The sequence below is a fragment of the Penicillium riverlandense genome (assembly GCF_028828495.1).
Source record: "Penicillium riverlandense strain IBT 135883 chromosome Unknown utg000002l_segment0_segment0, whole genome shotgun sequence".
In the NCBI taxonomy this organism is placed as follows: domain Eukaryota; kingdom Fungi; phylum Ascomycota; class Eurotiomycetes; order Eurotiales; family Aspergillaceae; genus Penicillium; species Penicillium riverlandense.
Genome location: NW_026643195.1, coordinates 566,997 through 584,831, shown reverse-complemented (window position 1 = coordinate 584,831; position 17,835 = coordinate 566,997). Strand labels below are relative to the sequence as shown.

General features: G+C 50.7%; 7 protein-coding genes across 7 annotated transcripts; 5 read left to right on the top strand and 2 right to left on the bottom strand.

Annotated features, from left to right (window-relative positions):
• Window positions 1-240: 240 nt before the first annotated feature.
• On the bottom strand, window positions 241-1,919 carry N7474_002521 (glutamine synthetase family protein; the record flags this gene model as incomplete). The annotated part of the gene is made up of 5 exons (XM_057193936.1): window positions 241-271; window positions 329-1,018; window positions 1,069-1,121; window positions 1,182-1,438; window positions 1,487-1,919. The coding sequence occupies 5 exons, from the start codon at window positions 1,917-1,919 to the stop codon at window positions 241-243; spliced, it is 1,464 nt and encodes a 487-aa protein (XP_057055291.1).
• Window positions 1,920-2,310: 391 nt separating this feature from the next.
• Window positions 2,311-3,339, top strand: N7474_002520 (putative short-chain dehydrogenase/reductase family protein; the record flags this gene model as incomplete). Its single annotated transcript, XM_057193935.1, has 4 exons — window positions 2,311-2,375; window positions 2,432-2,971; window positions 3,040-3,223; window positions 3,283-3,339. The coding sequence occupies 4 exons, from the start codon at window positions 2,311-2,313 to the stop codon at window positions 3,337-3,339; spliced, it is 846 nt and encodes a 281-aa protein (XP_057055290.1).
• Window positions 3,340-5,329: 1,990 nt separating this feature from the next.
• N7474_002519 (DUF3716 domain-containing protein) lies at window positions 5,330-6,342 on the top strand (the record flags this gene model as incomplete). Its single annotated transcript, XM_057193934.1, has 3 exons — window positions 5,330-5,337; window positions 5,388-5,501; window positions 5,568-6,342. 3 exons carry the CDS (start codon window positions 5,330-5,332, stop codon window positions 6,340-6,342), a joined length of 897 nt encoding a protein of 298 aa, XP_057055289.1.
• A 970-nt stretch (window positions 6,343-7,312) lies between these two features.
• Window positions 7,313-7,839, top strand: N7474_002518 (uncharacterized protein; the record flags this gene model as incomplete). Its single annotated transcript, XM_057193933.1, has 4 exons — window positions 7,313-7,413; window positions 7,467-7,502; window positions 7,551-7,582; window positions 7,676-7,839. The coding sequence occupies 4 exons, from the start codon at window positions 7,313-7,315 to the stop codon at window positions 7,837-7,839; spliced, it is 333 nt and encodes a 110-aa protein (XP_057055288.1).
• Window positions 7,840-8,746: 907 nt separating this feature from the next.
• N7474_002517 (uncharacterized protein) lies at window positions 8,747-11,796 on the top strand (the record flags this gene model as incomplete). The annotated part of the gene is made up of 7 exons (XM_057193932.1): window positions 8,747-8,873; window positions 8,932-9,018; window positions 9,097-9,764; window positions 9,864-10,066; window positions 10,236-10,637; window positions 10,728-11,056; window positions 11,141-11,796. The coding sequence occupies 7 exons, from the start codon at window positions 8,747-8,749 to the stop codon at window positions 11,794-11,796; spliced, it is 2,472 nt and encodes an 823-aa protein (XP_057055287.1).
• Window positions 11,797-12,042: 246 nt separating this feature from the next.
• N7474_002516 (glycoside hydrolase family 115 protein) lies at window positions 12,043-15,269 on the bottom strand (the record flags this gene model as incomplete). The annotated part of the gene is made up of 5 exons (XM_057193931.1): window positions 12,043-13,797; window positions 13,881-14,032; window positions 14,099-14,492; window positions 14,563-14,776; window positions 14,845-15,269. 5 exons carry the CDS (start codon window positions 15,267-15,269, stop codon window positions 12,043-12,045), a joined length of 2,940 nt encoding a protein of 979 aa, XP_057055286.1.
• Window positions 15,270-16,092: 823 nt separating this feature from the next.
• On the top strand, window positions 16,093-17,828 carry N7474_002515 (uncharacterized protein; the record flags this gene model as incomplete). Its single annotated transcript, XM_057193930.1, has 3 exons — window positions 16,093-16,445; window positions 16,503-17,074; window positions 17,149-17,828. 3 exons carry the CDS (start codon window positions 16,093-16,095, stop codon window positions 17,826-17,828), a joined length of 1,605 nt encoding a protein of 534 aa, XP_057055285.1.
• Window positions 17,829-17,835: the final 7 nt, after the last annotated feature.

Below are 17,835 nucleotides of genomic sequence, written 5' to 3'. Positions count from 1 at the left end.
GGATGACATCCACGATGCAGGCTGAGGCATGGCTGGCCATGATTCTCGTGGGCTCCTAACTCTTCCGTGAGAGAGTCAAACCCAAAGCTAAGCCGCGGTTGATTCATTGGCCTCAGGCTGACATCTCTGTCCGACTTGTTCCGGTGATGATGAACAAACTACATGTGATGCACATGTGATATGTGAGCCAAATCAAGAAATTGCCACTATTTACACTACATGGTATCGTATCATATCCTCTCAAACCGTCTCGATATAACGCTGCATCTCCCTGCGAGCATGTCAGTATATGTAATCCCAAAAGAGTAACGCAGATGGATCAACGAACCAGTCCGTCACGGCTTCCTCCCACAGGCGCACCTCGTGCTCCCGGGTCCCTCCAAAGTGGTCGACAAAGGCATCACCAAACACCTCCCGCGCAACGCTGTCCGGCCGCATGAACGTGGCCGTGGCCTCTTTCAACGACTTGGCCAGACGCGCGCCCGGGTCGCTTGCCCCGCCCATCTCCTCGCCCTTGGACAACGGGGGCACAGGAATGGCGAGCTTCTTCTCGACTCCACGCCATCCCAGCGCCAGAATGGCCGCCAGGACGAAGTGAGGGTTGGTGTCGGCGCCGGGCGTGCGCACCTCGAACCGGGTGGCCTTGGGGCTGGCGGTTGGCGGCGAGATCAGCCGAATAGATGCCGCGCGGTGTTCCAGGCCCCATGAGACCGTGACGGGGGCCCAGAAGTTCTCGACCAGCCGTTTGTAGGAATTGACCGTCGGCGCCAGGAGCGGCATGATGTCCGGTAACCCGTCCAGCAGCCCCGCCAGAAAGTGCCGTCCCAGGTCGGAGAGATGCGCGAGATCGGGATAAGGCGGGGATGGGTCCGGGGAATCGCGCAGGAAGGCATTCGAGCCGTCTGCGTTCACGAGCGAGATGTGCATGTGTCCGCTATTCCCGGGAAGTCCTTGACGCGGCTTGGCCATGAAACACGGCGTGATGCCATGCTTGATGCCGAATGCCTTGACGACGTATCTGAGAAAAGGGTCAGCTGGGAAACACTACCCTAGACCAAAGGACCATACTTGAACAGCCCGGCCTTATCCGCCATCTCCTTTGCCTCTCCGAATTGTAATGCCTGCCCACCGGACCGCCGATTAGCCCACGCTCCTCCAGCCCACTGCAGTTTTCAACTTACAGCCTCGAACACACCCGGCCCACTCTCCGTATGCCACCCTTCGATATCGCAGCGGAACTGTTCGCACGCATCAAAGATGCCATAGAAGTAATCCTGGTTATGAATGGGTCGCGTGATCGAGTATCCGAACATTCCCTCCGTCAATGCAGGCAGCGCACTCGCGGGGTTCGTCTGCAGGAAACTGGCCGTTGCGGACGCAGCGCGCTCCGGCGTGGAATAGTCGCCCGGCGCGCGGAACTGGTAGAACTCGTACTCGGCTGTGAAATGTCAGCACGAGAGCTTGTTGATGCCATTGTACCACCTACCTCCAGCCATGGCCCGATACCCCGCCGCCTCCGCCTTCGCCGCCGCGCGCTTCATCAATCCCCGTGGACATGCACACACCGGTTCACGCGTGTCGGGATCCAAGAAACTAACAAGGAAGAAGGGCACGTTGTCCTCCCAGGGAATGCGACGGAAACTGCTGAGATCCGGCACGGCCACCAGATCGCGGTACCCGTTCTCCTTGTTGCTGATGGCTAGCTCGCGGTAGTAGGTGGCATCGTGCTGGTCCCAGCCGAAAATCACGGAGCAGAAGCCGAAGCCCTCGGTCACGATGGATAGGAACTTCTCCTTGCGCATGAGTTTCCCGCGCAGGATGCCGTCCACGTCGACGCCGGCCACCTTGACTCGGCGGTCGTTTTGGAGGATGTGGGCGACATTGGAGGGGGTGACCTCGGGGTCTGTTGAAGACGACATGGTCAGGGACAGCTGAAGTGCTCGGTGCTGGAGGGGGAGTGACCAGTCGGTCAGCGTCTGTGCTCTTGGATATAAGATACTGACTTACCGGGTTGGAACGGATCACCCAGCTGGACACAGTCTTGCTTATCACTTATCAGCCAGCTCCAGCCAGGGTCTGCCGTCTCAACGATGCCACTGGAGGGAGATAACAACCAGCCATATCAGATCATGTGCTCAATGTCCGACTCCTGGCGCATTACGTAACTCCCCCCACGTGCCCCGCGGTATGTAAAGGAGCTGTGGTCGGTCTGCAACTGACTTCCACCGGTACCCTGACTAACTGGTGAGTACTTCGTGCACTCGACAATTGAGGAGAATCACTGTTAACCCCATTCTCCAGTTCAACACAATGTCTGCCACCGCTCCCCAAGGTCGTCTCCAAGGCAAGAATGCCATCGTCACCGGTGCAGGAGGGTATGAATCAATGACTAGCTATCACCTTCAAATCAATCTAACACCACCTCTCACAGTGGCATCGGCCTCGAAACAAGCATCCTCTTTGCCCGCGAAGGCGCCAATGTGCTCATGGCCGACATATCCCCACCTGCACTCGAGAAAGCGGTCGCGAAGGTGAAAGAGCTCGTCCCAAGCGCGGGCCGCATCGAGTCGACCAAGTGCGACGTGTCGAAGGAATCCGACGTGCAGGCCATGGTCGAGTCGCAGGATAGCTGGGGCGGCACGGACGTGATCTTCAACAACGCGGGGATCATGCATGCCGACGACGCCGATGCCGTGGATACCCCCGAGAAGATCTGGGATCTGACGCATAACATCAACGTCAAGGGCGTGTGGTTTGGTTGTAAGCATACTGTGCAGAGTCTGCGTCGGCATAAGAAGGCGAGAGGCAGTATTATCAACACGGCGAGTGTTGTGGCCCTGGTGGGCAGTGCCACGCCCCAATTGGCGTACACGGCCAGTAAGGGCGCTGTGCTGGCTCTGACAAGGGAATTGGCGATTGTGCATGCGCGCGAGGGATTCCGGTTCAATGCCCTGTGCCCTGCTCCGCTCAAGTATGTTTTTATTTTGCAAACCCGGTTCAAACGGGATGAACTCTTCTGACTGATGTTTGTGTCCATAGCACCCCCCTCCTGCAGGACTGGCTCGGTGACGACCAGCCCAAGCGGCACCGGCGCGAAGTGCACTTCCCGACCGGTCGGTTCGGCGAGGCCATTGAGCAGGCGCACGCTGTTGTGTTTTTGGCCAGCGACGAGAGCAGCTTTGTCAATGGGACGGACTTTGTCGTGGATGGCGGGATGACCAGGGTGAGTTTTGGAGATTATGAGATTGTGGGATTTATGTCAGGGTGCTAACTCCCCATCAGGCGTATGTGACCCCGGAGGGTCCAGCTGCTCCTGCCCCGCAGAATCTGGGCCGTTAAACTGGGTGTTGTGCGGACATTTCCACCATACAGAGCTGGGAGTAGATGCAGGGTGCCATGAGCTAGTCTTGACACGCAGTATTCAACAGAGTATTGGAATACAACAGATGTTCTGGTTCTTAGACAACCCTTGGTAGATCTATACTCTATAAACGAATTTACCCACCCTAATCCAACTTCCCACATAGTCAGACCGGTGAGCACGCGACCATAGTTATACTGAATACGAGTAACTGACTTTAATTGGAATCCAAGGCCAAAAAAAAAAAAAAAAAAAAAAGAAAAGTATACATGCAACAGTCAGGATTCGCTGGTGGTCACCCACCCAACTACTAACTGACCGGCGTGTGGCTTAAGTACGGCTGAGCGGACGGGAAGCCCTGTTCTCCACACCCTGTGGTCGCATGTATCAGTTTTGGAGTTAATTATGATAATATGCTAACTACAGAGCCAACCGACATCCACAAAAATCGGCCGCACACCTGGAGTTACTTCGGGAATTTGCCATGGGCCTAAGGCTGTAGGCAACTGGCACGGTGCTACCAGGTGGAATGAAAAGGGACATGCAATGGATTTGAACGTCTACCGGACCGAGGAGTTCATGGTTATCAACAAGAAATTGACAGACTCAGAATTCGAGCAGTCCGACTTCGCTGCTAACGGGGACTCTGGCTCTTTTGTTCTGGACGAGAATGGTGTGGTTAATGGTTTGCTGTTTGCAGATGTGAGAAATAACCATGGGTTAGTAGGAGTAGTTATGAGTATGGCGGATGTGCTCGAGTCAATTCGTCGGAAACTCGGAGGAGATGTTATTATTGAGCTACCAGTTTGACTTTGAGCTTTCTCTCCCCGTTGTACCACCAGCGGTAGTAGCTATTATCGTCACCAACAAATATGACCTTTGCTTTCTTACCTTAAACACAAAAAATTCCAAGGGCCCCAATTTGAAACCTCACTCCTCTCACACGACTCTCCTCCTCCCTCTCCTACCTTTCACAAACACAACTCATAGCGTACCAAGAAGCCTAGTAAGTAAATCAAGCATGCTTTTATGAAGGAAGGTACTATAATGAGGCTAATACGTATTTAGCAATAAGCAGCCTTAACACCCTAACGGATCCAACGATTAAGGGCACTAGTATGCCGCCCGGCATTTAGGCAAACCGAGCTAAGGACTACCAATAGGATCGCTATAGGCGACAAAGCGAAAAGTTAGGAACACTACTCAGATCATTGGAATCATTACCGCTACTACGCGAGCCGACGGTAAAATTCCCAGCCAGCAGAGGCAAGGCCACATAGCCGTAGACAGGTCCAAAATTCGATCTCTTTATCGGATCTCGAAAGACAAATAGCGAGGCGCTTTTAGTACAGTCGACCGGCGTGCTCCTCGAGGGTGATCAGGCATATGCTCACTACCGAGTAGGTGAGGGCGTATTCGATAGATGTATCTAGGTACCTACCCAACAGAATTGCGCGAACTATCAGGTTAGTGGTCGTTACAAGAGGTGTAGTCTAATGACTATGAACGAGGAGGAATCTACTACAGCAGGCACTAAGGCTCTACCGAAGCTAATCGACCTAGTAACGGCCGAAGAAGCCGAACTCGTCCGTCTTTTGACTCTCAAGCGCAAGGAGTTGCAAGATTTAAAGAACGCTATGATAACCCGGATGAAAGAGGGCTAGCAGACATCGTAAAGGAGGTTAGGGTCGATAACTAGTATCAAGAAATAAATAATTGAATTTTAGTGCTGCTACTATACTTGCACCGTACTTGCACTATGCTAGCGTGAATGCTGCCCGAATATCACGCGAATTATCACCTCCTATCGCGTACAGGGTGTCTGTTCTTTATCTATTTCCTTACCACCTGTTATTATCTCTCTCTTTCTCTCTCTCTCTCACACACACACACCCACCCCACCTCCATTCCACTCTCAGCTGATATTCCTGTTTCGCGCTGAACGATACTGAACACATTGCCAACACCATGGATAAGTAAGTCAACCATCACTTCCATACCAAGAACTCAATACTGATGTACTCAGTCGCACGCCCCTGCAAACCCCGAGTCCTACCCGAGACCGCGACCCGGACAACAGCTCTTCGCCAGCCGAAAGGCTCGCAACCCCAAAGCCCCTCGCTGGGGATACCATCGATGTGTAATATACCTCTAATCTAATCACTGCGTTCTCGGGAGTCCAGCACTAACATTCAAATAAATATAGCTTCTTCACAGGCCCGGAGAGACAGGAACTCGGAGTCCCTTACATAATTCCGGTGTCGGTTACTGCTGCGGCCGACCCCCAGGTCCCTTCAGCCTGGGCAGCTCTGATCAAGAATATGCCCTTCCAAATGGACGTCAAGGGCCACCATCTGAAGAGCAAGCTCATCGAGAGATCGCTTTCGATGGAGAGCCTCCGCGAGCCTATACTGCGGTATGGATCTCGGAACAAATGGAGTACGTCAGTCCTGTTCAACAAGATCTCCAAGAGTCTCGCCAACATTGAAGCTACCCTGATGCAGACAGTGGGGACGATTCAATCCCGCGAAAATGAGTGCGTTCACTGCAAGGAAGAGGCGGGACCATTCTCCAACTGCGTGAAAGTGGAAGGCGTTGAATTCTGCGCAAATTGTCATTGGGAGAAGCTGGACCTACGCTGTTCCTTCAATTCGCAGTCCTCTACTCCAAAGAGACGCCGAACTCTTCCGCATCCTACCGATGAAGAGATACAGAATAAGAAGGATCTGATAGACAGTGTGCGGACCAAGCGCTATCTCTTTGAGAAAGAGTTAGAAGGACACCGTGTCGAACATCGGTCGCTTTGGCAGGAATTTCAGGGCGCCGAGGATGGAAACGTCGACCAAGGTAGTGTCTCAATTTCCTTCATGTGCGATTTCCGCATGAAGCTTCAAAAGATGGAGGAGGATTTCAATAAATTGATGGCTAATAGCAAGGCTATTCTCGACGCATCGGAGGAGTTATGGACGGCAAGGGGCTAGAGTATGAAGCGTCATTCGCGGGCGAGTTGATCATAAAGAATCAGTTTCGTCCAATTCATCAGATATCATCAAATTCAGCTCTTTCAATTGTTCTCTCTACTTATACACATTTGCTGCGTTCATTATGATTCATGGATTTTATGAATTGGATTCCTAGATGCCATTTGCTTTATCTCCACGACCTCAAATATCTGCCAGCAACTGATTAAGACATTTAAGGCTCCAAGTAATGATATTTATTATCAAGACCACTTTCAAATTCCACACCCTTTTTAGTACATATTTCTTTGCTCATAATGTACTACTATTACACAACGGAGAGAAAATTGGATCTTTCAATACCCGTGATTAGCCGATGCACAGGGTGCAACAGAGCTATAAATATCTATAACTAGTACTAAGTGGGAGCAATTCTGATATTTTCATTATTGATTCATCTATAGCATCAGTTATGACTGCAACAACGCATCTACAAGGAAAAATTCTTCACGGGACGGGAAGCCCTGTTCTCCACACCCTGTGGTCGCATGTACCAGTGTTGGGGCTAATGATAATCATATGGTAATTATAGAGCTAAAGTCTACACATGTAACAGTTTCGGAGTCAATTATAATCACATGGTAACTATAGAGCTAGCCTACAGGCATAAGTTATCATGAATAATGATTGAATCAAGGTTTAAATATAATCATCAAATCCCAAACATACAATAACGATCGAACCACGGTCGCATCTCACCAGCTCACGTCATGGAAATTCAGCACGGCACTTTCCCCGCCTCCATCCCGCATTCCGTGCCCGAACAATCCACTCCATCCCTTTAAACCGAGGATGGCCGCACACTGCGCCACCTCCCTCACCACTACCGGACCACTTCCTTCTTCCCTTCTCAATCTACCTACTCTCATCCATCTCAGTCCGTCGGCGGTCTTGAATGCCATTATTCTATGACTTGATTCAATAATTCAACATGTCCAATCTCACCTTCCCCGGCGCAAACAAACCCTCCTACCGGCCAGTCCCGAGCAGTGGACCCTCCTTCAAACCGCGGACTGGTGGTGCGCGGCGGTGGTACGTTAGCCCCTTAGCCCCCGATTCATCAATTGCACCCCCCATATTCTCAGGCCCCGAATTGAATTCAAGTCTCTCTTGATGTGTCTGTATGTGGTCGCGTGCTCAGCTAACAACTGCTTCTTGTGTTTGTTTAGGTATATCGCTACCATCGCTACAATTGGACTTGGTATGCTGCACTCCCTCCCCTCCCTCTCCAATCCCGTGGATTAGCTATATCTGTATAATTAACAATATACTGATCGATGGACTACTGTGACAGGCTTCGGCGCGTACGATTTTTACCTCTCCGCACTATCCCGCCGAGAGCAGCAACTCCGCGAAGAAGAGATGCAGTTCGCGCGGAATCGGCAGCTCATGGACGCGTATGGAGATAAGGAGTCGTTGCGCGATGTGCAGCAGGCACTGGATGCTTACGAGCGATAATGCTGTGTGATGTGGTGTGGATTTAGGGGTATGACAGAATGGATGGTAGATTGTTCTTGGGCGCTGGTCGTCTTGGGGAATTTATCTATTCTTTTTTTGGCGTTGGTGTTGATTCTGCTCCAGGGATGCCTTCAGAGTGGATTGCATTCGTGCTTTTAGGACTAGTTGTTTGCGGCATTCATTGGATGGCGTTTCATTTGTTACCTCACAATCTGACAGTGTTCTACAACTGCTCTTTTTCTCTTCCACAGATTAGGATTACAATGTGGAAATAGGAGAGTAGAGACATTCCTATCCTCCATATATTTCCTATATATAGACTACAAGTAACTGACTTTAATTGGAATCCAAGGCAAAAAAAAAAAAAAAAAAAAAAAAAAAGAATACATGCAACAGTCAGGATTCGCTGGTGGTCACCCACCCAACTACTAACTGACCGGCGTGTGGCTTGTCTGCAGCCAGTAGTCGGGTGGGTGTCACCCGGGTGAGTTTAGGGTGAGAAGTGGGTGAGCGTCGAGCGACCGAGGTGAGAAGGGTGAGTGCGCAATAAGGCAGGGTGAGAAGCCGGGTGAGAATCACCCTTCGTCGCGCGAACACCGCACTGACCCTCTCAGCTGAACTACGGCAGAATATTATTGGATTAGGTCCATTCTATCGACTATAAGCTGACTAAGTGCTGTCGGACTCCCACTCCTGGTCACGAGGACCCGCAATTCGTATCATAGTACAGCAGCTAATGTCATTTTCCAAGCGGGGTAGTTGGTAGGCTCGCATTAATCTACATGCGCACTTAATCCGATTCCCGGGGTAGACTACAGGTATCTTCTCTCACTCTTCGAGGCTGCACTGTGACGCACACCAGACATTTTCCCTAGAGAGAAGCCCGGAGTATCGTTGCAGCGAAATTATGCCTCCTCCGGCCGTCGACGATGCTGTAATATATTCGGAGAGTCAAGCGTCCTGCCACGGCTGTCGCCAACGAAAGCAGAAATGTTCCAAGGAAAAGCCATCGTGCTCCAATTGCAAGAGACTCGGTATGTTTTTCCTCTTGTGATTAATCTGCACATTTCAAGGTGTTGCTGCTAACCGTAGGGGAAGGTATTTGCTGCGTGTACGACGCGAGAAAACGCAAGCCAGGCCTCAAGACCGGGGCCGTGGAAGGCCTCTCGAGACGAGTGGGTACGCGACCCATGTGCAGCCATCTAGGATCTTATCATCTTTCCACGTACGCGGAGACACTAATTGAACGTATCACAGAGGCCCTCGAGGACGCTTTTCATAGCACACCAGGACTCGGCAGTGGTGCACCAATTGCTACTGAGACCAATGGCGCGTCCCCAGCTACAGCTTATCTTGCTGGCAGCATTAATACACTGGCAACGACGATCGAAAACCTGACAGCCAAAATCGACTCCCTTGAGAACGTGGCCGCCAGAGACAATCTTGTACCAGCATCTCCAACCTCACGAACACGGGCTTCGGCAGAAACTAAAGATGGCGAATCAAGTTCGCGGTGGAAGCGCAGGAGAATTGACACTCATTATGATCAGTCTACATTCACTCCTGCCTCGTTCACGAATCCGTCCCGCCCGACTCCGAGATGTGGGTACACGAAGCTACCAGGCGAACTTCTCGACGATGTCGTTCACCTGTACTTTATGCGAATACACTATTGGATCCCCATACTACACTGGACGAGATTCAAGCATCAGTATAGACAATACGCCCTCAGGGGAAAGATGGGCGTTATCCTCAACGCTTTGGTTGTGGGGACTTTGAAGTATGTAAACAGAGAACAATACCATCTATCGGACGGGGACATAGAGCACATATCCTCGGAATGCCGGGAATTGGTCCTCTTGACAGCAATGGACTCCCTCTGTGTCGAGAATCTCCAGGCCCTCATCATACTAGCCTTTCTAGACGTGAGTTGCTTTCAGCCCCGACACGGTGCAAATCTTTCCGACCACAACTGCGCTGATTGTCTTCGCCCGAAGATCTAGTGCTGATTTCTCCCTGACTAGATCGGAGATGGCTATGCCTCGAGGGCGTGGTCTATCATAGGGTCTCTTTCTAGGACAGTCGAGTACTTGCAACTCAGTATCGAGGACGAATATGACAGAGCACCGCGATCTCTCGCACCGCTATCAGTTCTCCTACCACCTCATAATTGGACTGAAAAGGAAGAAAGACGGAGAGTGTTCTGGGTTATATTCATTATGGACAGGTACGATTCTCGTTGGGGCAGCGTTAGTCACTGGCATAATAGGTAGGCCACGGCTAACAGAAAATTGTCAAGGTTTTGTTCAATCACTACAGGGTATGCTAGACCTCACGGAGTCTTCTTTTCCTCTGTTCTGCTTTATATGTATTGATCCATTCTCATACTTTTGTAGGTGGAATACAAGCTTGACGGCCGATGACGTCTCTCGCAGACTACCTGCCGATGGGACATGCTGGTACCTAGAGACCCCAGTCCACACGCCCTATTTTGGAATTTGGGATACTTCGGCTGTCAGTATTGACACCTCGCTTGCTTTCATGCCTGCGATCGCGTCAAGAACCACGGCTCGAGACGTCGACGCCACGAAATCCACCAGTCCCGAGGATGGTAGCGGCGGTGCGCCGGCAATGACGGACCTAGAATCTATTGGTGGACTCGCCTACCTCATTGAGGCCACTGAGTCTATGAGGAGGATAGTAACTTACTTTCTTCGCCAAAACATCAACTTCCGCGATGAACGCCAAATCACGAGGTGGCTAACACGGTTTAAGGAGTTGGATCTCCGTCTAGTACAGTAAGGACAACACCCTTTATCTGCCATGCACTTGGCTGGTCCCTGTTCGTCCCCTGCATTAGTTACTCATGCTGACGGACCGTGGTATAGTTGGAAGATGTTTCTTCCCAAACGGTGGAAAGATCCAAACCATGTGCCTGATACATCCACAGGCCCAAAGTATCACGACCATGGCATGACCCTGGCTCACGTCATGCATAACACGTCCATAATCATTTTGCACTCTCGCATCGCATACTCTATACCACGATGGTACGACATTATTCAGCTGCCTAGCTCGTGTAGTGCCGAGACGTGCCGGCTAGCTGCCGTACAGACAACCAGTATCACGGCGAAGTATCTCAGTTTTTGCCCCGACGGGATCATAGTTGCCCCCCAGTTTGCCTTCTGCATTTTTATCAGTGCCAAGGTGCTACTTGGTAAGCCTGAATGAAAGCCCCCTATCTCGTGTCTCTTGAAAGAGCAAACGGGGTTAAGCACGCTAACATGACCTAAACAAACAGTGCATTCACGATACTACAACTTGCCTGTGCAGAATGAGTTCTGGACGCTGGTCGATATGCTACAGCAGATGGCGAAACGTTGGGCCGGTCTCGTGCGTTACGACTCTAGGTCTTGTGACAACGCAGCTGGGAAGTACGCCGAGAGGCTGGGTATGCTGCACGATAAATGCCAAAACGGCCCGGACTTCGGCCTAGATGTGCTCGACTACCCCAACGATTCGCTCCTCGCAATAGAGAAGAATTCTATCGAGGAGGACGGAGATTTTGCTCAGAATCTTCCAGAAGCCTCTGGCGGCCAAATGGTTACACCCACAGTACGAGGAACTACGCGTGACGCGGGCACACCAGAGCGCCTCATTACTGATTGGACTGAGAAGCCGTTCTTCATGGATTCACCACCACAAGAGGCACAAACCGCCTTTAGCAAGCAGAGTACTCAGGCCGCAGAATCGACCTCACCCTCTTTTATAGTACCAGATGCTCCTAATCCAAACTCACAAATGGGGGTGGGCATGTCATACGCTCCAGATGTAGAAGGCACGTGTGAGACGGAGAGCGATCTAGTGGCTCTCTCACAGACTTTCATGGAACCGAGCTTCGCGAGCATGGATCGAATCATTGGATTGAGTAATTCCTTTCTAGAAGATCTGATATAATCGGGGAGGAATATTTTTACAGCGCTAGTCCTTGGAACATCCATGCTGCCGAAGCCGGAGCTGAGAATTTCGACCTTTGCTGAAGAGCACTTGTATCGAGTTGTGAAGTACATGACATCGTACATTGGCGTCATTTTACTCGTCCATGCTCATACATGGAAACGTCATATACATACGAACTGATTATCGGGTCAAGGGAAAATTACCCCGCGAAAAGGAATGAAATGCCGCCATTTTAACTAGATGCTAAACGGTTTTGCTTACTGGCGGCCCAAGGTAGCTTGGATGTACACCACCCAGATCTATCACGACCTTCTCCAAGATACAATTAGAATTCCTCAACCGGACCTTCAAGGTGTGAGTTCCAACCTCCGACAGGTTGATTGTATGTTTCCTCGTCCACACCAACCTAGGACACTCTTCCATCCAGCCGTCCGGCAAGTCTCCAGGAGGAAGTTCGCCAGGTCTTGGTGCGTCTGGGACCAGGCGGTAGGAGGTTGACGCAAGCGCAGAGTCAACATCCTCGTCTAGCCGAATGTCGTACTTGAGCGGATTTTTCGGGTCGGTGTTGAACGTCATGGTGAAATAGAGAATCACCGTTACTTCGGGCGCGGGCGTGTATGTGAAGAACGAATAACACAGGAAGTCAAGTTTATCCAGGTCGGTAGGTGGCCGTGCCAACAGGACGCCGCCAGCGCCGGTTCGACCTATGTATTTGTTGATGGTGTATGTACCGCTGTCACTCTTATCGAAATTCGTTGCGCTGATGGAAACGTGACGGTCGCTTTCGACAGATCCTGTGAAACCGACAGGAGGTGCCTGACGCTTGATGATAGGTACGTGAACGTACTCGAAATCGCCCTGGTCCGAGCGAATCTCTATGAGGACCTCGTCGTTGTATGAATCAGACACCAATGACCAGTCCGCCACAAAGACATAGATACGAGTAGCCTCATCCTCGGGTCGAAGAAAACCCGCAGACTTCGTGATTTTCAACCAGTCTGCGCTTACAGACTTGATCTTGGCCGTCCAATGAAGTTGTTCTGTGCTATGCGAGTATAGCTCGAACCATCTTGATGCGTTGCCCAATGGCTCCAATGGACTTGTTGTGACGGAAGGTATTCTATCGGCTCGAGATGGCCGGGTTAGCTCGTGTTCCTCACAGCAAAGCCCCGAACGATAACCGGCATGGCCCTCCACGGCCACCCCCATTGATCCGACGATATGACTCGCCTTCTGACGGGTTTGTACGTAGCACAATCCAGGAACCATGTCTCGGAAAGGAGCTATATCTTGATCCCATCGGTTGCCGTAGTGCGGTTGGTCCATGATGTGATTCCACTTGCCGCCGAGCAGCTCGTGGTATTCGATCGACAGATCAAAGTCGGCCTCGAAGAGCTGTAAGACTTCTTTTGCGTACTTGTTGGCTACTGAACGACGCTGTAGTGCATAGAGCTTATTTTTACCCAATGTCACTCTTAAGGCGATGTAGATTTGCGTCGCTTTGATCGGATGCAAGATCAATTGGTAGACAGCGGGCTTCAGCTCGCGCGACGCTCTCTCGTGGACTCGAGTTGCTCGCCCTAAAAGATCAGACCACCTTTGCAGCACAATGTCCGCCTCATCATAGTACATGACGGAGAATGTATCATCCTCAATACACTCGTGCTTTCCGAGGCCCATCAGCTGATCGTATTCGAATAAAAGCTGCGAGCATTCCTTGGCGTCCTCGGGACGAAGATTCAAGAAATTGTCGGCAATGAACCTGTCGAAGAAGACTGGAATTTGCGAGGGCTCTAATGCATGGGTGTTCCATGCTTTCATCATGGCCCAGCTCAGAGGCACTTCCATCGGCTTGATGTCGCCCACGTTGAAGATCCAGATCCGGTCGCAAGCGTTGCTGTAGGCATGGTCGAGTTGATGCCACGCCTTGGATAAAGAATTGCTATTCAGCCACTTATAGCTTCGTGGATGACCAACGAATTCGAAATGATAATAGACCTGCGAAAGAATGAGGTTAACATCGGAGTGGTCGTTTAGTGCGTGCGATGAGTAATAGATGATAGGTAAAACACAAAACTCACTCCTCCTCGTCCTGATCGGTTCTTCTCGTTGCCAATTAGCACGCGACGAAGGCTTCCTTGATTGTCATCTGCGAGAAGCAGAGTGATATCCTCGGGTACTTCGAGCCCCGCGTCGTATTGCGTGAGCACTTCCTTATATAATGCGAGAACCTCTGCTCAGCATTAATTAGTAATATGCAGTAAGTTACCGTGTTTAAATTTTGTGCAGTTGGACTTACGGTTTTCGCCAGTTTCACTTCCGTATACGTCTTTGATGATGGATCGCTGAGTATCGAGGACTTCCCGTAGAGTCGACGAAACCTCATCGGCAACAAGTACCTGATCGCCTCGTCCTCTCATACCGAGGGTGAGAACACTCTCAAACGGCCTAGCCCGCTCGGCACCCTCCTGGAAGAACTTCGTGATCTCAGGCTTGCTCGCGTGCCAGGACCAGCTCCCTTCCGGCTGGTTGTACGGATCGCGGAACCATTCGTTGCTGGCTCGCTGCATGGGCTCATGGTGGGAGGTTGACATGACTATGCCGTAGGCGTCGGCTGTCTTCTGATTAAGAGGATCATCGACGAAGAAACTCTGACCCGGATGGTTCCACATCGCAGGCCACATGAAGTTTGCCTAGGGCCGAATGGTTAATTTTCATACTCCAAAGCGCGCGTCTCGTCTTCTGTATAAGTGTAAATCCTACCTTCAATCGCAGTAGAAGCTCGAAGACTTTTTTGTAAAATTCCGAGTTGTATTTGGGTCCAAAATTCTCCTCGACCCATCCGGTAAGACATGGCGACTCATCATTGATGAAGATTCCTCGGTACTTCACGGTAGGAGGACCATCGCGAGTTGCGACGTCTAACGCGTGGAGCTCGGTCGTGTAATCCACTGGCAAGTCAGACCAGAAATGGAATCTGGTGACAGGGAAATGTAAGCAAGCCTAACTAACCTACTCATTTGACGATTGGATGGGCCTACTTACGGAGAAACCCCAATCTGCTGAGAGAGGGTGTAAATCCCAAATATGGTGCCTCTCTTGTCGCTCCCGACGATAACAAGTGCTTTATCGCAACCTTTGTAGGGATGAGAAACCAGCTGAGTGGTGAAGCACTCCCATTTGTCCTGAATAGCAGACACGTCTAGTTTCTGCTGTTGGACGAGGGATTTGACAATGGATGACTTGGTTAGGCTGCCAATAATGATGGCATTCTTAGTGATTGACAGGGGCGACGTGCTGTGCACCAAGGGGTTAGGCTGGCCTCTGGTGACTCTGGCAAAGTCGTCTGACAGTGTCTTCGCAGCGATGTGAATTCCCTCGAAATCATCCCCATCGACGATGATTGGGCAACCAACCAGACGCAAGCTACCTGGCTGGGGCTCACGAACCACGAATTTCGTTTCAAACATAATTAGTCCAGGAAGACTTAGTTAGGTCTAAGCAATGGAATTCGGATAGTCGGGCTCTCGATTATTATTATTATTTCCCTAAGGCGCAAAGGAGTACAAATAAGCTAACGCTGGGTCTATACCCTTGAGGCCTAAATTAGGCATCGGAAAAGATGGCAATCAACATATGACCGCAGTCGCGATCGGGAAGCGGACTTGAAATACAGCGCAGTTTGCGGGTCAACGCCGTTCAACAAGACAACCATGGGTTGGTACCGGAGTTGCGGCGATCCATATTTCCGGTTGCAAACCCGACACTAAGATACTTTCCAAGACATGGTTAGTCACTGCCATTGGTGGACTGTGCCGGAGTTTTCGAGTCACTGAGACTGGTCCAGGCTTTCCTAGTTCGGGAATCGGAAAAGGTGTTGCACATCATTACACCGGATTCCTAGTCAGCCATTATACCAACCTGTGCCTGCTAGCGTTAGCTAACCCTGTCTTGTCGACACCCGACCCATTCCGTCTTCCCCAACAATACTCCGTGTTCCCCCACAATAGCTAGAGACCCCGCGTAACTACTTACGGAGTAAACAGAAGCTCCACACGAGATGGTCGGAAAATGTGTCTGTTAAGCAACTCTTGTCTGTCCCATTCCCCCGGGAATTTTTTCAAAACCGGGGAACCCTTGGCTCATATACCAGGAGAGGGAATAACCTGGTTTATTTAGTTGAGGGACCCCCAAGGGCCATCAAGCTTGTCCCCCAACTTGCCTTTTACAGAGATCTTCCACTCAGTTTCTATTTCTCAAAAGCTCCTACGACTCTGTTTACCCACCACAACAATGGTCTCAGCCGAGATAACTAACGAGGCCCCCAATTTCTCCAGCATCACCAAGGCTGGCGGTAACGATGGCGACATCTCACACCTTGAAGCTATCTTATCCGAAGAGGATACCAAGAAAAGGCCGGACCATGCCCTAGTCGACCCTGAAGTCGCGAAGTACGCTGCACAGCGGGCTGTTCACATAGACGAGGCGACCAATAAGCGCCTAAAACGCTTGATTGACAGGAGACTCCTCGCCGTTATGGTTGGCACGTACTTTTTGCAGGCTCTTGACAAGGGGACTATTTCCTTTGTTGCCATCATGGGCATCCGTGAAGATACCCATTTAGTTGGGCAACAGGCAAGTACACAGTGAGAGGATGAACTCATGCAACTGCTAACACGAAGGCGTTGAACCCAACAGTTTAGCTGGTTAACGACATGCATCTACATTGCGATCCTGATCGTTGAATATCCAACTAACTGGATAATACAAAGAGTTCCAATAGCGAAGTACCTCGCGGTAAATATCATACTATGGGGTGTCACGCTTGCGATGCATGCCGTGTGTCATGATTTCGCCGGCCTGCTCGTCGCTCGTACAGTTCTAGGAATCCTGGAGGCTGTCTGCCAACCGACATTCATTCTTCTTTCGGCGACTTGGTACACACGAGAGGAACAATCCGTCATCAGCATTACCTGGTTTCTCATGGCCGGCCTCCAGCAAATCATTGGTGGCCTTCTTGGATACGCTTTTTCCAATATTCCGACATGGTCACCTATCAAATCATGGCAAATTCTCTATGTGGCTTACGGTTCCTTGAGTGTTATCTGGGGCTTCTTTGTGCTCTTCTGGATGCCAGACTCTCTGACGAGGGCGAAATGCTTTACCGAAGAAGAAAAAGCGCTCATGATTGAGCGAGTACGAAAAAACCAGACAGGGATTCAAAATCGTGTCTTCAGAAAGGAACAAGTCTGGGAAGCCTTTAAGGACCCTCAAAGTAAGGTTTGTCCCCTTCTCTTGAGAGAGGAGCGAAAAGGAGGAGTCCGCACTAGCTAACCAGAACCCGAACAGCTTACGCTTTCTGTGTTATTCAAATTACCACTACGATCCCGTCTGGTGGCCTCAGTTCTTTCTCTGCGATTCTGATCCAGAGCTTCGGTTTCGGACTCCTTCAGACTCAACTCCTAGCGATGGTTCCAGGCGCTGTGCAGATTTTCGCGATGCTGATTGCTGTATACTTTGAGAGGAAGTACAAACAGACGGCGTTGACTATGCTGGCCGGAACCTTGGCTCCGATGGCGGCAACGGTTGTCTTTCTCGCCGTCCCGTGGTCTCTCGACACTCGCAATGGGTTGCTCGTTGCCTATTACTTGATCTGGTCTTTCTACGCGGCCGTCGGTCTCCTATTCCCCCTCATCTCGCGCAACGTCGCCGGCCAGACCAAGAAAGCGACCGTAATTGCCACAACATTCGTATTCTGGGCAGCGGGCAACGCGGCTGGGCCGCAAGCATTCCAGTCCAGAGAGGCTCCACGTTACTTTACAGCGTTTGCAGTACAGCTAACCTGCTGGGTTACTTTGGCCGTAACCCTTATCTTCTTGAGAGCTTACTACATAGTTCAAAATAAGAGAAGAGACAAGAAGGTTGCCGAAGGTACTGCTACAGCGGATGACGATTTAGTTCATGGCTTTGAAGATGTCACTGACATTGTAATTATGCTCATGCTCCGGTCCTCTGGCGAACTTCACTAGCTAACAA